Source organism: Polistes fuscatus, unplaced genomic scaffold, assembly GCF_010416935.1.
Source record: "Polistes fuscatus isolate 324 unplaced genomic scaffold, CU_Pfus_HIC Scaffold15, whole genome shotgun sequence".
Classification (NCBI taxonomy): domain Eukaryota; kingdom Metazoa; phylum Arthropoda; class Insecta; order Hymenoptera; family Vespidae; genus Polistes; species Polistes fuscatus.
Genome location: NW_025113053.1, coordinates 540,617 through 558,354, shown reverse-complemented (window position 1 = coordinate 558,354; position 17,738 = coordinate 540,617). Strand labels below are relative to the sequence as shown.

Below are 17,738 nucleotides of genomic sequence, written 5' to 3'. Positions count from 1 at the left end.
TAAAAAGGAATTATTATTTCAATACCTTATATATATATATATATATAATTATACATTCTATATATATAATTATATACATATATAATATAATAATTCTATATAAATATTGCATTCACGAAATAGGAATTGGGATTTTATTTGTTGTAGAGTTGTACATTGTATCTTATTTACAATATAATATATCGATACTGATACAGTTATGCCAGATACTGTGTTATAGTATTTTTTACGATACAGTACGATGTTTTCATATATCATCGATAAAAAAGAAAATCAAAGTAACAGAAGATAACCTTTGTTAATCGAATTAACTTTGTGCTACGCTGTGCTCGTTGAACAATTCAAATTATAATATAATAAGGAATTGCACGTTGGAGAAAATAACGTTTACGTTCGCATACATATATATTTCGAAGTTTTATTATATAATCTTAGATTTATCATTTTACCTTGTCTCTACTTCGTATAAATTAAACTACAATTCTTTTTATAATATTTTAGTAAAATAAATTAGTTAATATTAATAAAACTAATGGTATTGCATGGTCTTTTTACAGAACTGTGCAAAAAGTTTTCATACGTCTCTATATACATATATTTATATATATGTGTGTATATATATATTATATTATATACAAAAGTATTAATTTGATATATTATATCAATTTTAATCGGTCATTATTGTTGAGTAGTCTGTGCCAATTGACGCAATTGCTTTAATACAGTTTCCAATAATTTTTTCTTATCCCTTTCGCTTTTTTTCAGTACGGAAAATACTGTTTTCTTATCGGATTCTTTAAGTCTGTAAAAAAGTACATCGTATTAATATTTATATATATTCAATGATAAATAATAAAAAAGTTATACTCTTGGCTACATACTTCTCTAATAAAATCACAGCCATATTCGGAGTTACTAAGTTATATTTGCTTGAATCATGACCATAGTCATGAAAGTAGGTTGGCCAATCCCAACCCATAAACAAGTCTAGCAATTGTCTTAATTGACTAAAGTATTGCAATAATGTACCTTCTGGTAAACCGACAATAGGTTCTGAAGCAGCAAACTCTGTAAAATGTAATCATATATTGTTGCATATATATATATATATATGCAACATTATATATATATACATATATATATATATATATATATAATAATTGCTTACTACTAAATAAATCTAATCTGTAAATACAAAGAATACATACGTTCACATTGTATTGTATCCAAATTGACTTGCTGAAGCGCACCCATTGATATTTGCTTCACATCTTCGCTAATTAATATATCTAATATAGCTTTTGCTATATGATCGCAAGCCGATTTACATGCAACTTGTGCAACTTCATCCTAAAAGTTTAAAAGACATATTTATTATTAAATAGAATTGTTTATGAATTTTTACATGTGTATATACATATATACATTCTTTTTTTTATACGTACTGGTAAATTAGTAAAACATGTAAATGTACTTTGTAAAAATGCTATGAGATCTGTAATGAATCCAGAAGCATGGCCTTGAGGTTCAGACAAATTCCAATCATAATTTTCTAATTCCAAAAATTCGTCGAGCTTTTTTTCAAGTTTTTCACAAATCTGTGTTTCTGCATCTTCCCTAGCTACTCTAAACATAGCAGATTTGTCACCCACACAACTTAATTGTCCTTCGTGCTGTGTTCTGTAATAATATGAAATTAATAATTCCTTGAAATGTCGTAGCTTTTTGAAATGCTATTGATAACGTTTGCTGAAGATTAATTACCCAGTAATATTAGTAACAAATTCTTCCAAATATTTTGTAGACTTTTCTAAATAGCCCATATTTATTATAATTTGAACTACTTGTAAAAGAGCTAAAGATGGTTTTCGAAATAATGACGACAAACATCCGCTAAATGTTCTCGTTAAAAGTAAATTTGTGGATTTACAAATCATTTCGTCTATTTCCGTTTGCGTAAAATTGAGATCTTCGGAATATTTTAAACAAGCATAAATGAATTCTTTAACTTGTTGATACACTTTTGGAACCATGGCTGAAAATGGAAATTTTTTAGGAAAATTTGTTGCTTTTTGTAATTCTTCGTCATGATATGGAAAAGAACTAAGAATGCTTTCATATTCTGCTTGTGACGTGACCTGTAATTAATTAACTAATTGTGATATATGACCTAGAATGTATAATGATTTTTTTTCTTTACTCAAGCAATTAACCATACCTGTAATGGTAAAAAACTATCTTCGTCTAAAATATCTCGAAATACTTGAACCCAATGTTGCATAAGAACTTCATTATAATGCACGCGAATTTCTTGTAGTAAATCCCAAAGTTGTCCAACAGGATACCCATAATTCTAATTATTACAATAGAATGAATGATAAACAATCATATAATATATAATAGGCATGTATCACAAATTTTACTTACGTTCAATGTTGTGTTAAAAAGCATTATCAAGTTTTTTATTTTTAATATTAACGTTGCATCTGTACAATATGCCTAAAAAAATTTAAAAATTCAATCGATTAAATCTTATCTATCTTATTTAATTAATTTAATTAATTTAATTAATCGATTAATATTTTTTAAGTTATACATGTAATTTAATAGAAAGCTTACTGAATGCGTTCTAAGTGAATTGACTATTTTAGATAAAGCCATAGTCCACAATTCTTCTAAATAAGAATAAGTAGCTAATCCATTACTTGTATTTAAAATATGATCTTCCACCACAAAAAAGCCAACGATACTATGTAAGTAAGCTTGATATCCGATCAAACTTTCATGCTAAACATAGACAAGAGAATATTTTAAATTATGTATTGCCATAACAAATATAATTGATACAAATGCTGTACATTACCATATTAATAGGAGGTTGCAAAACAAGTCTAGCTTGTTGCTTTCTTTGGTTCCTATAATAAGTCTTGAATGTTTCGCCTTCGCGGAGGACAGTATAAATGTGCATGCAACGATATACTGGACTAAAATCCATTAAATCTTGCGCACTTAATTCTTCCTCTCCGTCGCTTGATTCTGAATTTGTATGTAACTTTTTCTTTTTACGTCCAATAATCTCAGCTTCAATAACCAATTGCTCAGCAGTCTATTTCAAATGTGAGATACATTATATATTATATCATGTTATTACAAAATTAATCTTTTCATAATATCAGAAAGATTTAACTTACGTGTCGCATAGCAACTTCTCCAATTTTTGGCGAATGTTTTCTTATATTTTCGAGAAAATCTCGTAGATCCGACATGGAAGCATCTTTTATGTTTTCACGTAATCTATATAAATTTGTAATAAAGAGTTATGAAGTTATTTTTAATATTATTTCTATTTAAAGTATTGGCAATTTTTGTAATACTACCTACTGTGGAATTTGTTGAGTTATTTGGGAAGAAAATCTGTAATTTGTAACTTTTGGAAGGTCATGGTGTTCGAGTTGTTCGAGGGTTTTTAAAGCTGGATAGTAACGTTTATCTTTCAATTGCTTTTGTAGTTTTGCGTATGCTGCCAAAACAGGAAGGCACATGGTAAGACTATTTACAGCAGCTGCCATGTTATTTTCTACTTTACGTGCCCGTACAAGTTCTTCCGCTTTTTCAATGACCTTACTCGAAGTAGCAGTTATACATTTATCCAGTTCTAATATTTCTGCCTGTACAGTTAACGACAACTTAGCCAAGTTATGCAACTAGTACGTAAAAGAAATATCCGATAGAAACTTATAGAAAACATAACTAACATTAAGTTGTTGCGCTTGCGAACGAACTTGTAAAAGTTCACGAATGGAGTCGATGAATCCTTGATAGTGATGATTACACAATCTTTCAATATCTTTGTCATGAGCTTTGATCCGCTCATCAAGTTTCTCCTGAAATTTCTCGTGTTCATTGCCATCGTAAATAGCCCTGCAAAAAAAAATAATTAAAGAACGAATGGGATGACAAACCAAGTTAAACAAACAGCAACAGTATTACCTGATAATAAGGCTTATACTATTATTGTTTGATTTTTCTATTTCATATAAAAAATGTTCGTGCTTAGTTGCAACGCTCGATAGAATATTTTGAATTTGAGCGACCGATAATCTTGACATATTATTTTATTTTAATTTATTTTATTTCATTTTCTTTTCATCCCTTAACTTGCGCTTTCGTTTCCACCCTTTCATTGCGCATATGCAACGTTCGACCTTGCATCTGCGTAAAAGGGGTGGTTTCCGTAGGCGCGTTTTTTCGATACAAATTCAATGACATAGTGCAACCCTAAATAAAACAAACATACCGAAAAGTAGGTCCTAAATAATCGTCAATAGCTTCTATTTCTTGCATAAGGGCGTCGTAACGTTGCATCTTTATTTCACTCCTTTCCAATGTTGACGTTACGAGAAAATCTCATTTATTCAAAGAATTATATTAAATTTGGTTATAACAAAACGTCATCTTAACCTATAAATGATTATTAATTGACGTTTTCAGTAAGAAAAAACCATGCAGCGTAGACAGAAATAAATAATAGAATATGCTATGCATTTATCAAATTTGGAACCACCCATATACATACGATCCTGATCGTTCGAGGCGCCCTCTAGTAAAAAAATATTGAACTATTTTATTTTTTATTTTGGTAACCCATTTGGATTTTTTTATAGTTACACTCCTGAATCATGAAAGTGCACCCCTTAGAATTTTTCTAGCGATACATTCCTGAACATGTTTTTACGTCAATCTCATTTGAAATATTTAAAAATATGAAGAATATAATAATGGCAGATAAAAAATGTTTTTACAATCAAGAGTAGAATAATTTAAAGTGATAGATTTTTTTAAAATGTTATTTTTTATCATTATATTATCATTACAAGGAATTGTTATAAAAAAAACAAGTCACGTTGTCCGTTAATTATGAAGTTGGTTTTGTAACATATAATTGACAGCATTTGTTATTTGGATAAAAAGTCTTATTTATTTATTTATGTATTCAGTTTCCCGTAATTTACATAAATAATTTACAATGACTGATTATTTGGCTTTGATATAAAGATGAGTCAAAGAAGGAAATACCTTGAAAAAACGAATATATTTCTAAAATTACATAAAACTTTACCACGAATACACATTGATATATAATAATTATTTCAAAGTTATTTAAACACAGGTTATATATACTTATGTCATTGAATATAATTGATTATATATGTATTAGAATATTTGCAATATTACTTTATAAAAAATGTACTTTAAAATTCATATGTATATTAACATGTTTACAGTTGAAATGAATTAGCCAATAATCCATTAACTCCTAAACCTGTTACTTCAAACACAGAACCAGCCTTAGGTTGCTGTTTCTTCTCTTCCTCTGATAATCCATAACTCGACGTGGTAACGTATAATTTTTGTAAATTTGGTCCTCCAAATGCAACACTTGTTACTCTTTTAGCTGGAAGTCTAATTATACGTATTAATTTTCCAGTTTTTGGGTTCACGTTAAGCACCTAAATAAGATGTATTTGCGATAATATCGTATTATGAATTAAATCAAATAATTCAGATGTGTTTTTAACTGTATTAATTAATTTGTTATCTTTACTTACAACATGTCCATTAAAAACGGCTATCCAAAGATTACCATCTGTATCTATAGTCATACCATCGGGAACTCCTTCGGTAATGTTGTTTTTTTCAAAATCAAAGACAATTCTTTTGTTAGCTAGAAACGATAACAAAATCTATGTCAAACGTGTTCATTATTTTGCGTCTAATACAAATATTTAAATATTGATTACATATGGTTCCAGAAACAGGCTCGTAATCGTATGCAGCTATTTCACGTGTAGGCGAATCAATATAATAAAATATATCATCTTCTTTACTCCATGCTAATCCATTGCTTATAGAAACAGGAGATATTTCAACGTGGGGTACAAAATCTTTTCCTATACGATAGAAAGATGCTTGATTGGGTTGTACCTTTCCATTTATTTCTGCACCCATGGTACCTGTTCCAAGAATTTATTATCATTAATTTAATTCTATGATTATTGCAGATTATATTTGAATACAAACCGCCCCAAAATCGTCCAGATGAGTCAACTTTGCCATCATTCCATCTATTGCCCTTGTGTCCTTTATCGACGGTAGCAAAAACTTGGGTAGAAGCTTTAGTTAAATTAAACTCAGAATCCCATGTAACTAAAGTAAAATCGGTACCAGAACCCGCTACAAATTTATTAGGTTCATCCTCCACGGGTATGGCTACTCCAACTGGACCATTCTCTAAAGAGAAAACAAATCATTTATAAAATGAATCATATTGCTTCTATTAAATTGATTAATTGATTACCTATGTATGTATGTGTAACAGAACCAGAAATAGGATCCAATCTGCATAATAATTGGTTCATAATATCAACAAAGAATAATTTTTGAGATCCATGATCCCAATGAGGTCCTTCAGAAAGTCCAAATGGTTTAGTCACTGCTTTAATTGTAAAACCGGGTGTATTTTCAGTAATTTCAGGTACATTTTTGCTGTAAATGTAAATACATCTAATTATTCTAATTACTCTAATTACTCTAATTACTTAGATATGAAATAGCATTGAATATGTGTTGAAAATATCGTGGATAAAAAAATAAATATAACGAACTGATAAGATATAATAAGAATAATAATACTGATAAACCGGACATGGTCATACCACAAATTCGTTTTTATGAATGACATGACAAGGACAAATAATTTATAAGGTTATCGCATGGAACGAGAAAGAAGATGGAATGCGAGTGCATCTTTAGATCAATTATATGAAGTCGGAAAAGTTTGAGCAAATCTTAGACATACTATTACACAAGTTCTACGAATATTCAATATAACTGCAGATTATGTAAGAAGGAAATACTTACCAAGCCATTTGAAAAGAAAAAAAAACTGATCAATTGTATAATAAAAATATTCGAACAAAAATGTTCGTTAATTATTAAAAAATAAGATATAAAAGCAAAATGACTAAAGGTATTATTAAATAAATTATTATTAAATTTGATGAAGAGAACCGGTTTAATAATAAACGTATGGACGGATAAGATGAACGTTCCGTCGTATCACAAATAAAGCCGTCTTCAAACTACTTGTTGCCACTCCTCTGATATCACGTTGAACTCCAATTTAACTTTTTTCCATTCTAATTGGAAGCACGTCTTATAGATATTTTATGATAATAAGTTTCATGGTTATCAAACCACGTATATCCTCTACTATTTCAAATCTCTTATTTCTAATTATTAAAAAATGGTTTTTAAATTCTTTCAACGTATCACGTGTGTGCTTATATTTAAAAATTATTTTTAAATAAGAAAACGAGAAAAAAATGAAAATCATTAGTATTCGAATAGATACATTTTTGTATACTTTTGTAGACATTCGATAAATTAGAAAGTATAAATTCCAGGGAGTTTAGAAACACACGATTAGGTATTGAAACAAGTTTACGATGATTTTTGAATCTTTGTTTTTTTTTTCTAATGTTCAAATATAATTGTAAAATAATTGATTCTTTTTACTTACCTAGGATGTGCAAAAATAGCAGAAATCAAAGTTAAATTTAAGAAAAGATTAAGAATATCGAACATAATGAACAAGTTGATGTTTTCGTTCTTACAATAAGTTAAGGAAGTGATCACGAAACACGAGCTTGTCTATAGTCGTTTCAAATTAAGAGGGGCAAAGTAGAAAGAATGCTAAAATAAATATATTCTTTATCCTTATATAGAGTTTTACGTTCACCTCATTAAATCGAAACTAAAGGACAAGCTCGTTGATTAACTTGATAACGCGTAAAATCAATATTTTACAAAACGCGTAGAACATAAATTAAACATATTTATATTGCTTCTTCCATTGTATTTGCATTTTACATTAATTTTACTAATTTTACTACTGTCGAAAAACAAGGAAAAATGTCAAAGAAAAATATATTTCTTTTCTATTGTATTATATTCGACAACTATTTTTCAAAATGAAAATGAAATTTAACTAAATCTATTATCTAATATATCAAATATATTATCTTACGTTGTTTATTTATTTTATAGAAAATAATACAATTTTTCTATGAAATATCTATTCAATTTCTATGGATCATAAAAGAAATAAAATATTGAATAAACAAAATTTATTATTATGATATAAAAAATTTATCTTTCCAATGGAAAAATATTGACATAACGATTATAAAACATTTGTAAGATTGCTCAACAGTATGGAACAATAAAAGAAAACATGTTTTGTTAAAAAAGAGGATTTTGATTTAAATAAGATTTAAAAAATCGAAAAATTCAATTTGAACGAGGACGAATGTACGCGCCATATGTGCAGACAAATGTTATTTAATGCGCATGCGCAAATAATTATTAAATGCACATGCGCGAAAAGTGTGGTGCCATCTGTTGTCAAGCAAAGGAACCCTGTTCTCTCGCGGCCAACATCATCATGTCACGTGACAGCGGCATATTGATACGTGTCGTCTAAGACAGCCACGACTCGCAACCGCTTGCCAGTTTAAGCCTACGCGGCCACCTTTATTCGAGTCTTCTTGTTTCATGTACGAGTGTTAGACGGTGTTGTTCTTAGGATCCGTATTAAGAGCATCCGTTATTTTTACTCTCGAAAACTGGTATCTCTAAGGCAAATAACCTTACGGAATTAAAAATGGGATGTGAGTATACCATCGAATTATTATTAATTACAGAGTAATAATTTATTTTCATAAAACAAATTACCGCTATTTGCGCTATTGGTAACCTCCCCTTATGACTTATATTAAAACAACATATTGTTCCTACGAAAAAAGTTTTCTTCCATTACTTAACTTTAATATCCGATATGTTATTTATCTTTTTCTTACATGTTTATTTGATGATTTTTTAGTTAAATTTTTGGAGGTGATAAAACCATTCTGCAGTATACTACCAGAAATAGCGAAACCACAAAGAAAGGTAAGTTTTCATGAATCTATTCATATCTTAAATTTATATTTGCCTATCGTAAACGTCATACTTTATATATTTTTATATCTTAAGAATTAGATCCGCGTTGGATTATTATAATATACTTTAAAGAAAATAACCTTTAACCTACTTTCACACGTGTAACGTTTCTTTCTTTTCTACAGGCAGATCTTTGATGTTATCTATGTTTTTTTACAGATTCAATTCAGAGAAAAAGTATTATGGACGGCAATAACGTTGTTTATTTTTTTAGTATGCTGTCAGGTAAGTTATTTATATATATATATATATATATATATGTATAATATAACATAGATATATATGTATATATGACTTATTATTATCGTCACATCTGTTTCATTGTACAAGAAAATATTTCAAAGTTTTTAATACATATTATTTTCTATAGATTCCACTTTTTGGCATTATGTCTTCAGACAGCGCAGATCCGTTTTATTGGATTCGTGTTATTCTTGCTTCCAATAGAGGTACCCTAATGGAATTAGGAATTTCTCCCATTGTTACTTCCGGCCTTATCATGCAGCTTTTGCATGGAGCTAAGATTATTGAAGTTGGCGACACTCCGAAAGATAGAGCGCTTTTTAATGGAGCACAAAAATGTAAATACAAAAAATACAAAAAATTGTTTGTATCTTATAATACCTTCATTGATTAAATGATTTTCTCTTTTATTTGGATACAGTGTTCGGTATGGTTATCACTGTTGGACAAGCCATTGTTTATGTAATGACTGGAATGTACGGAGACCCAACCGAGATTGGAGCTGGTGTTTGTCTTTTGATCATCATTCAATTATTCGTTGCTGGTTTGATTGTATTACTTCTCGATGAATTACTTCAAAAAGGTTACGGTTTAGGAAGTGGTATTTCTCTTTTCATTGCTACTAACATCTGTGAAACCATTGTTTGGAAAGCATTTTCTCCTGCCACTGTCAATACGGGTACATTGATTTTAATTTTATTTGTTTATAACATAATTACATTACTATGATACATTATTTAAATTGTTGTTTTATCTATAGGTCGTGGAACAGAATTTGAAGGCGCTGTTATTGCTTTGTTCCATCTCTTGGCTACAAGACAAGATAAAGTTCGAGCCCTTCGCGAAGCATTTTACAGACAGAACCTACCTAATCTCATGAATCTCCTTGCTACCATTCTAGTATTTGCAATTGTGATATACTTCCAGGTAATGTGTGAAATATTTATTATACCTTCCAGAAATATCTCTGCAAAAAAAAAAACTATATAAATTGAATATTATTAATATGAAATAAATTTATATTCGCAGGGTTTCCGTGTCGATTTGCCAATTAAATCTGCTAGGTACCGTGGTCAATACAGCAGTTATCCCATAAAATTATTCTACACTAGCAATATTCCGATTATTCTTCAATCAGCATTAGTATCCAACTTGTATGTCATATCTCAGATGTTGGCTGTAAAATTCCAAGGAAACGTCATTGTTAATTTGTTAGGAGTTTGGTCGGATGTCGGTGGTGGTGGTCCTGCTAGATCTTATCCGGTTGGCGGATTATGTTATTATCTTTCTCCACCGGAATCAGTAGGTCATATCGTCCAAGATCCAGTTCATGCCGTCTTATACATCTTATTCATGCTCGGTTCATGCGCATTTTTCTCTAAAACCTGGATCGAAGTTTCTGGCAGTTCTGCGAAAGATGTGAGTTACAATAATACCATTTATAAAATAAAATCTATATACTGCATACAATAATTTATATTTTGGTTACGTAGGTTTGGAAGCAATTGAAGGAACAGCAAATGGTTATGAGGGGTCATAGAGACAATTCAATGATTCGTGAATTAAATAGATACATTCCAACAGCTGCAGCGTTTGGCGGATTATGTATCGGAGCACTTTCTGTACTAGCCGATTTTCTTGGTGCAATTGGATCGGGTACTGGTATATTACTTGCTGTGACCATCATTTATCAGTACTTTGAAATCTTCGTTAAGGAACAAAGTGAAATGGGTGGGATGAGCACACTATTGTTCTAAATTTATATATATATATATATATATATATATATATATATAATTATATATATAGACTTTCAAAGTGAACTTTTTTAATTTTGAAGAACTGAGAATAATAATTTATTGTAAAATAAGAACGTTTGGCAATGTCAGCACTAATATGTACCTGATTTGCCATAAAGTGAAGTCTTCATCGTGTGAATCAAATCATACAATATGTGTATACTATTGCCCGATAGTAGATTTCTCTAATTATTCAATTCTTTCATAAATTCTTTAATATATGTTAGACTTATATACTTTATGTTTCTCATATTTTTTGATTTATTTGATTTTTTGATTTATTTAAAAAACAAAAAACATACATTTTGCTCTCATATCTAAATAAAATAACCGTTCGTTTTGCGCTATATGTCCTTAGTACATAAGTCATGCCATTTGCAAACAAATGTAATGACGGAGCGTAAAGCAAGAGAATTCATAAATTAAATCTTAAATGCTCGAATAAGAATGTGAAAAAGATTTATTGTCAAATGCTTTGTCCATGCATTTTAAGATGATGAAAATGTTTCTCACAGGCGCACGCGCGAGTAATGTACATAGTAAGAAAATAATAAAAATATTCTCAACATTTTTTACTAATATTTTAAACTCTGTACAATCCAGAGCTTTATGAAAAAGACTCCAGACGGGTACGATTCGGATTCGTAACGTTTATATGAATTTAAGTGTATACAAACGTAATCATTTTGTTCGGACGAGACACCCACCTAGGGTATTCGTACAACAACCAACTCATCATAGGTAATACATCATTCCTGTATTATTAAAGATATAACACACAATTTAATTTCTTCAATGTTGTATTTAGCACAATGTACTTTTATAAAAAGTGAAAGTTGTTTTTTGTCTTCCTTGCTTTTTGTCCTACCTATAGAAGAAAAAAAAGAGAAAAAAAGAAAAAAAATTATAGAATAGATATCTTTCTTTAAGTTCATTTATATATTAACTCAATGTCAATCGTCAAACAAATATTGCAATTTGTTAATATCAGAAGGAGTATGAATGTGAGATGATGTATCAATGATGCAACATATAATTATTAAAACTTATAAACGAGTGTGTTGGTTTTTTATATATATTATTATAAACGAATTAGCAAATGATTATATATATATATATATATATATATATACATAAAATATTAGCAAAAAAAATGGAAAAAAAATCTTCCCAAAAAAAATTCATTTCTATTTTATAAAGTGTGAACGTCCTTTTCTACTTTGTATGTAATAGCGTTGTTATTAATAATAATATACCTACTGTTATAAAATTTCAATGTAGAAATTGGTATATTGAAAATACCTAAATTGTATTGCGAATAGTATAAAAATATTAAATTCTTTTCGAAGGCACATATTATATCAAGTTTTCCTTTTTTTGTATTAATAACTTTTCGTTAAATTCACTTTTTTTCTTTTGTTTAATTCTCCGATATAATATATATAAAATAAATAATAATTATATTATTTACAAACGTAATTATATTCGAAAAGATATAAAATGTAAAGGTGTTTTTTGCATTATTATTATTATTATTATTTATGTTCATTAAAAAACAATGTAGAATAAAGTGGACCTAAATTGTGAATGTTTGCTAGTAAAATCAAACGAAGTATTTCTATGAAACGTGTGTTGGGAATAGAAGTATCGGTATCTCTCCATGCTATATTAGATCCTTCATTTCGAGTAAATAATGCCGGGGATGGAACATTCTCTCGCATGTATGCCCATACGCATTCTCTCATAATGATATTTATCTATAATAAATAAAAAATAATATTTATATATACTTATGATATGGTAAAAATTCATATATCGGAAAAAAAATTTCAAATAATTTCTTTATAAAGTAAATGTGTACGCGCATACCTGATTAGCTTCTAGAACGGGTAAAATATCTCTGATACTTGCTAACGGAGGTGGCAACAATTGTCCAAGCGCCATAACGTTTAATAATGCAACACCTTCTTCGATATTCCAATTAGCCATAACTGTAGCTGCTATGCCTCTTAACAAAACAGAACAATATGCTAAAGCTGGCCTGTACCAAGCTGTTAATTCCAACAGAGTCCATAAAAGAGGTACATCTTTGAACGTACGACGGATTTGTAAATCTCTTTCCACGGTAACCTGTAATAATAGAAAATTCGTATTAATTAATATTCAAGATTTTGTAATTGATCGGTAAATTTTGAATAAAATACCTACTTTGGTAAATTCTTCGTCAGGCCACGGTAATCCATTATACATAACATCGGGTGATACTAATTCAACTAATAACAGACTAACCATTGTTAATGCATCTAAATTAACAGGATATTGTTCCGATTCTTGATTGCTACAGCAAGCTTTAATCACGTCAATTAATAACATTTTATTTATAGTGATAATCCCTTTATCGAGATTATTTTCAGGTGGTGGCCTTCTTGGACCATGACCTATTACACCAGCATGAAACACAGAAGAATTTCTTTGAGCTAGCATCGTACTTGTAACCTATAGTTATGAGAGGAATATTAGGAACATTCGATATAACATATATATGTTTGATTCGTCAATTAGAAAGTTATATTATAATATTACCTGTTTATGATTTTGATGCAATAATAACATTTCTTCAAATTGTGGTTCGAATTTTTCCTTTGCACCAAAATATTTAGCTGGGTCATTATTAATACAATGTACTAAAATATCTCTAAGTGCTAAAACCCGTGCGCACTGAGAATAACATGTTAAATCCTTTAACAAATGGCAAACTATTTTTATACCTTTCTCTTTCTTTATAATATCTGTAAATGAAAATGAAAATCAATATTTATGCAGGTAATATATAATAATATAAATAATTTTAGAATAAATATAAATTACCTTCTTCTGCTATACATAGAAAAAAATATTGCAATATCGCTTTCACTAATTTCAACGCAAGTTCAATGTTCGGAACGAAATAATCTTTCCCAGGCATACTTAATAAAGCTAGCATTCCAGCTATGTCACTAGCTAAATCAAAATTATCTGTTTTCGTTAATAATGAAGAAATTTGAAGTAAATTCGATTTGATGGCTCTAGTTACCATTTTGGATCTAAATACTATAACTCTGTTAGATTTCTCCCACCTAAAAAAAAAAAGAAGAAGAAAACAAGTTCCGCATTTGTAATTATTCTTCGGTAATTAAATTAAGTCGATATTGTATCATGCGTAATTCCTAGATATTACGTTAATCTTTACTTTATATACCTACTTTAATAATATTGTAAGATTTTCAAATAATTGTCTTGACTCTTGAATCTCTGTAAGACTCTTATAATGAATTTCTCGAAGGGCTTGTTCTACTACTTGCGTAAAATAACCATGATTAGCGAACATAGTTTCGCTTTCCGGTTTGTTTATAGGAAACAATATAGAATTGTTAGAAATAAGATGTATCAATGCGGCTAAATGAAATGTCGTTTGCGCTTTTACCAACATAAATGATGCGGCGGATATTAAAATGTTAGAACTTTGTCCGCCGATAAAACACAATAGTCTGACTGCTGTTTGAACTCGCAATGGATCTCTATTTAGAAGTAATGGTATTATCACAGGTAACTCTTGTTTGATGGAATTTAAAAGAGAAATATTTGCAGACTGTACGTTATGTGTCCTTAAAGTTAAATTTATTTCTTGTAGCATTAACTCTAATATTTCACGACATACATTCTTGACACTCTGAGTTGCATTCACACTGTGATACCCAACATTGCTCGTATTCAAACTAGTATCTAATAGAACAATTATTATCTGAGATGCTCCTTGTTCGCAACCTAGCGCTAAATGTACGGCTAAGTCAATCAATGACTCTGGTTGATTATTGAAATATTTACACCAATCTGAGGCATATAAAGCAAGTCGTGGAATCACATCGGGATTTACTGAAATATCAAATTTACGCAATTACTTTTTTATATTTTTATCGATCTACCAAAGTATTTACGTATCTTACTTACATATTTGTGAAATATCACTAGTTATCGCTTTTAATAAGGTTTGAGAAAGGGAAGCTAAATTTAAAAGAAATGGTACTGTAGCTAATTTTTGCTGTCTCGTGTCTTCATCGACATTTACACTTTCATCCAAACTCCACTGTAATGAAAAAGAGTTCAAAGTTAGTAAATCTAATATTTTATTTATTATTATATATATAATATATATATAGTCGCTTATTTTCATATAATATCTTACTTTAAATAAATCCAAAAGCGCAGTTCTAATATCTTGAAAGTGGCTACCAGCTAAGTGTCCTAGAATACCAACTACTGAATTCAACTTTGGATTCTTTACATTATTTTCATAACCCATTGCACAGAAATCTTTCAATCCGCAAGATAATACTCTAGTAATAACTGTATTTGGAAAACAACTTCCCACATGAGCGACAACCCAATCAAAATGTGGACTATGTATTACGCTTGTATCCAGTAACGCTTTAATACAAGATTCTGTATCCGAATGCATAAGACATTGAAGACATTGCGCTGTGATGTCGATCAATGTACGAGTAGCACGACAAGACATCCATTGTTGTAAGAAATCGTTGATTCCAGAGTTACTCGATAAATTGCCTCGTTTTGAATATTCCGATGATAATTTACCTATTTAAATAAAATAATTGAATTAGAAAGAAAAATAGTTTATCCGTTTACATGGTATATAGAAAATTAAACTCGTACTTACCAAGCAATTCTAAAGACCACGCTGATATAATTGGTGCCCATGCTTCTGGATTTCCATGAATGAAATTACTTAATACAGAATAAATTTCTGCGATGATACTTTCCTCAGATATAACTACGCTTTGATTTGTCTGTAAAATATTAAAATAAGTTAATATTGAATAAGCAATAATCAACAGCAATACTATTATTGTTTACCTCAATTTGTCGTACATATTTAGTAACTGCAATACAAAATACATTACAAAAATATTCAAGTACAGCATCCCTTGCAGCAGGAAGATTTTTAAGTAAAAACAAAGCTGTCTTAGTTACATCAAGTGTATTTGTATTGTGGGTAGGTCTGACAGCCGATGAAATAAATTTTCTAACCTCTGCTAATATATCTTGTGGTGACAAAGTATCCGGTAAATGTAACATATTTAATATATTAACTTATATACACAAAAGAAAAAGAAAAAAAGAAATTTTTAATAATTTTGAAATTTCGACTACGTTTCGTAATAACTTTACACGAATATATTCATATTACAACAACAATGTATAAACACATTTTTTTATTTGTGACGCATAACGTTCGCATTGGTCAAGTACAAAACCGAACACACTACGTTAATCAAAATTAAATTCAAAAAAATAATACGAGCGCGCGTAAACTTTGCCAAATTAAAATTAATTTAAATTCACTAGAATAATAAAAATCGCTTTTAATAATATAGAATAATTATTCTCTTCAAATAGATTAAGAATGTTAATTTTTATTTGACTCGAATGCCTGTTTGAAAAATTCTGCTAATGCAAATAATTAATTATTATATCCTTTCCATTATTTTCTTAAACTTATAGGATGAACATAAGATTAATCTCTTATTGAAAAAAAAAATACATCGATGTCTTTTCAATCTTTATTTTTTATTAAATTCTTATTACAATTATATAATTCTAAAAAAATCATTATAAATATCAACTTAAAGTATCTAAAATAATTTCTACAATTTCTAAAAAATACTTATGTGAAAGATTAATATCAATTATATAATGGATAAATGTTAAAAAGAGTCCTTAGAAATATTGGAATATTTATATTGAACATTTAATGGACTTGCATTTCACATTTACGTATGGAAGGCAATTAGTATATTTTTCTTTTCTCATTGTTTTAACGTCTCTTCTTTTTTTCTTGCTTTCGTGGCCGATGAGGTTTCCTTGGAGTAACTTGTGGACTATTTTCTGAACATTCAACATCACTTGGATCATCCTATAATTATTATCGTTATGTATAATAAATACAACAAATATAGAGCCAAGTATTAGGTTGTTTAATAAATTCATGCAGTTTTTTTTCTAAGTTTATTTTAAGTTTTATTGGATAATCTAATAAAATATCTAAGCAATAGAATTTAGAAGTATACCTTTAATGCAGCAGCCCCATCAGATGGACCTGCTTGATAAATGACTATAGCTAATATGCATATAACTTGAAATATTGCTCCCACATAAAGTCCAAATCTTAACAGCTGTTCAAAGAGCGTTTCTTCAGCAGGAAGTAAAAGGCGTTTCAATTGTGGATCAGCATCAGCCATACTAAAAAAGTATATGCATTTAAATACACAAAACATTACAATATTTTCTAATAAATATCGACAATTAAAATCTTCTATATTAATGATATGGGATCCAAAAATTGGTAGAGATAATGTATAAATGAAATAACAATACCTCTTGCTGAGTTTTTCATCCCATTTAGGATATTGTCAAATATTGTGCGAGAGAGATATCAATTTTTATTAAACATATATCATAACATAGAAATCAATAACCTAAGCAACAGTCGATCGTATAACAGAAAGTTCGGTTTGTATATAGCAAAATTTGCAGAATTACCAACCACCGCATTTAACGTATTTTAAATGACAACTA

The 17,738-nt window shown here is 29.1% G+C and overlaps 5 protein-coding genes and 2 long non-coding RNA genes across 10 annotated transcripts; 3 read left to right on the top strand and 4 right to left on the bottom strand.

Annotated features, from left to right (window-relative positions):
- Positions 1 to 111: 111 nt before the first annotated feature.
- Positions 112 to 4,549, bottom strand: LOC122514537 (exocyst complex component 6B). Of its 2 annotated transcripts, none has more exons than XM_043631424.1 (13): positions 4,298 to 4,549; positions 3,756 to 3,921; positions 3,382 to 3,668; positions 3,192 to 3,294; positions 2,864 to 3,106; positions 2,620 to 2,787; positions 2,428 to 2,499; positions 2,219 to 2,353; positions 1,765 to 2,138; positions 1,446 to 1,680; positions 1,209 to 1,350; positions 882 to 1,068; positions 112 to 802 (listed from the first exon to the last, which is right to left on the bottom strand). In XM_043631424.1, exons 1-13 carry the CDS (start codon positions 4,363 to 4,365, stop codon positions 679 to 681), a joined length of 2,304 nt encoding a protein of 767 aa, XP_043487359.1. In that variant the 5' UTR covers positions 4,366 to 4,549; the 3' UTR covers positions 112 to 678. The 2 variants fall into 2 exon arrangements, with proteins under 2 accessions (XP_043487359.1, XP_043487357.1); XM_043631422.1 differs by lacking the exon at positions 4,298 to 4,549 and adding an exon at positions 3,991 to 4,264.
- Positions 4,550 to 5,197: 648 nt separating this feature from the next.
- On the bottom strand, positions 5,198 to 7,716 carry LOC122514533 (regucalcin-like). Of its 3 annotated transcripts, none has more exons than XM_043631419.1 (6): positions 7,583 to 7,716; positions 6,359 to 6,546; positions 6,082 to 6,291; positions 5,802 to 6,014; positions 5,610 to 5,725; positions 5,198 to 5,510 (listed from the first exon to the last, which is right to left on the bottom strand). In XM_043631419.1, the coding sequence occupies exons 1-6, from the start codon at positions 7,645 to 7,647 to the stop codon at positions 5,280 to 5,282; spliced, it is 1,023 nt and encodes a 340-aa protein (XP_043487354.1). In that variant the 5' UTR covers positions 7,648 to 7,716; the 3' UTR covers positions 5,198 to 5,279. The 3 variants fall into 3 exon arrangements, with proteins under 3 accessions (XP_043487354.1, XP_043487356.1, XP_043487355.1); XM_043631421.1 differs by lacking the exon at positions 7,583 to 7,716 and adding an exon at positions 6,922 to 6,963; XM_043631420.1 differs by lacking the exon at positions 7,583 to 7,716 and adding an exon at positions 6,717 to 6,804.
- Positions 5,291 to 5,914, top strand: LOC122514536. Its single transcript, XR_006303081.1, has 3 exons — positions 5,291 to 5,397; positions 5,489 to 5,682; positions 5,814 to 5,914. It is a non-coding gene; the product is annotated as an uncharacterized LOC122514536 (long non-coding RNA).
- Positions 6,445 to 6,968, top strand: LOC122514535. Its single transcript, XR_006303080.1, has 2 exons — positions 6,445 to 6,535; positions 6,604 to 6,968. It is a non-coding gene; the product is annotated as an uncharacterized LOC122514535 (long non-coding RNA).
- Positions 7,717 to 8,507: 791 nt separating the features above from the next.
- Positions 8,508 to 11,940, top strand: LOC122514453 (protein transport protein Sec61 subunit alpha). The gene is made up of 8 exons (XM_043631305.1): positions 8,508 to 8,732; positions 8,945 to 9,012; positions 9,223 to 9,288; positions 9,434 to 9,644; positions 9,728 to 9,985; positions 10,067 to 10,233; positions 10,336 to 10,725; positions 10,800 to 11,940. The coding sequence occupies exons 1-8, from the start codon at positions 8,726 to 8,728 to the stop codon at positions 11,061 to 11,063; spliced, it is 1,431 nt and encodes a 476-aa protein (XP_043487240.1). The 5' UTR covers positions 8,508 to 8,725; the 3' UTR covers positions 11,064 to 11,940.
- Positions 11,941 to 12,594: 654 nt separating this feature from the next.
- Positions 12,595 to 16,408, bottom strand: LOC122514452 (integrator complex subunit 5). The gene is made up of 10 exons (XM_043631304.1): positions 16,017 to 16,408; positions 15,820 to 15,949; positions 15,328 to 15,737; positions 15,093 to 15,228; positions 14,348 to 15,017; positions 13,974 to 14,221; positions 13,689 to 13,894; positions 13,314 to 13,601; positions 12,975 to 13,235; positions 12,595 to 12,862 (listed from the first exon to the last, which is right to left on the bottom strand). Exons 1-10 carry the CDS (start codon positions 16,236 to 16,238, stop codon positions 12,641 to 12,643), a joined length of 2,793 nt encoding a protein of 930 aa, XP_043487239.1. The 5' UTR covers positions 16,239 to 16,408; the 3' UTR covers positions 12,595 to 12,640.
- Positions 16,409 to 16,964: 556 nt separating this feature from the next.
- Positions 16,965 to 17,681, bottom strand: LOC122514423 (protein MANBAL). The gene is made up of 3 exons (XM_043631238.1): positions 17,538 to 17,681; positions 17,231 to 17,402; positions 16,965 to 17,076 (listed from the first exon to the last, which is right to left on the bottom strand). Exons 2-3 carry the CDS (start codon positions 17,399 to 17,401, stop codon positions 16,978 to 16,980), a joined length of 270 nt encoding a protein of 89 aa, XP_043487173.1. The 5' UTR covers position 17,402; positions 17,538 to 17,681; the 3' UTR covers positions 16,965 to 16,977.
- Positions 17,682 to 17,738: the final 57 nt, after the last annotated feature.

Coding starts and splice junctions, on each gene's coding strand:
- LOC122514537 (XM_043631422.1), bottom strand. CDS start 4,109: ATGTCAAGATTATCGGTCGCTCAAATTCAAAATATTCTATCGAGCGTT. Junction 3,295..3,381: donor ATAACTCAACAAATTCCACA/GTAGGTAGTATT, acceptor AAATTTATATAG/ATTACGTGAAAACATAAAAG. Junction 1,069..1,208: donor GGATACAATACAATGTGAAC/GTATGTATTCTT, acceptor TACATTTTACAG/AGTTTGCTGCTTCAGAACCT.
- LOC122514533 (XM_043631419.1), bottom strand. CDS start 7,647: ATGTTCGATATTCTTAATCTTTTCTTAAATTTAACTTTGATTTCTGCT. Junction 6,015..6,081: donor ATCTGGACGATTTTGGGGCG/GTTTGTATTCAA, acceptor TTCTTGGAACAG/GTACCATGGGTGCAGAAATA. Junction 5,511..5,609: donor CCGTTTTTAATGGACATGTT/GTAAGTAAAGAT, acceptor CATCTTATTTAG/GTGCTTAACGTGAACCCAAA.
- LOC122514453 (XM_043631305.1), top strand. Junction 9,013..9,222: donor TAGCGAAACCACAAAGAAAG/GTAAGTTTTCAT, acceptor GTTTTTTTACAG/ATTCAATTCAGAGAAAAAGT. Junction 9,645..9,727: donor TTTTAATGGAGCACAAAAAT/GTAAATACAAAA, acceptor ATTTGGATACAG/TGTTCGGTATGGTTATCACT.
- LOC122514452 (XM_043631304.1), bottom strand. CDS start 16,238: ATGTTACATTTACCGGATACTTTGTCACCACAAGATATATTAGCAGAG. Junction 15,950..16,016: donor AATATGTACGACAAATTGAG/GTAAACAATAAT, acceptor AATATTTTACAG/ACAAATCAAAGCGTAGTTAT. Junction 15,229..15,327: donor CGCTTTTGGATTTATTTAAA/GTAAGATATTAT, acceptor TTTTCATTACAG/TGGAGTTTGGATGAAAGTGT.
- LOC122514423 (XM_043631238.1), bottom strand. CDS start 17,401: ATGGCTGATGCTGATCCACAATTGAAACGCCTTTTACTTCCTGCTGAA. Junction 17,077..17,230: donor ATGGGGCTGCTGCATTAAAG/GTATACTTCTAA, acceptor TAATAATTATAG/GATGATCCAAGTGATGTTGA.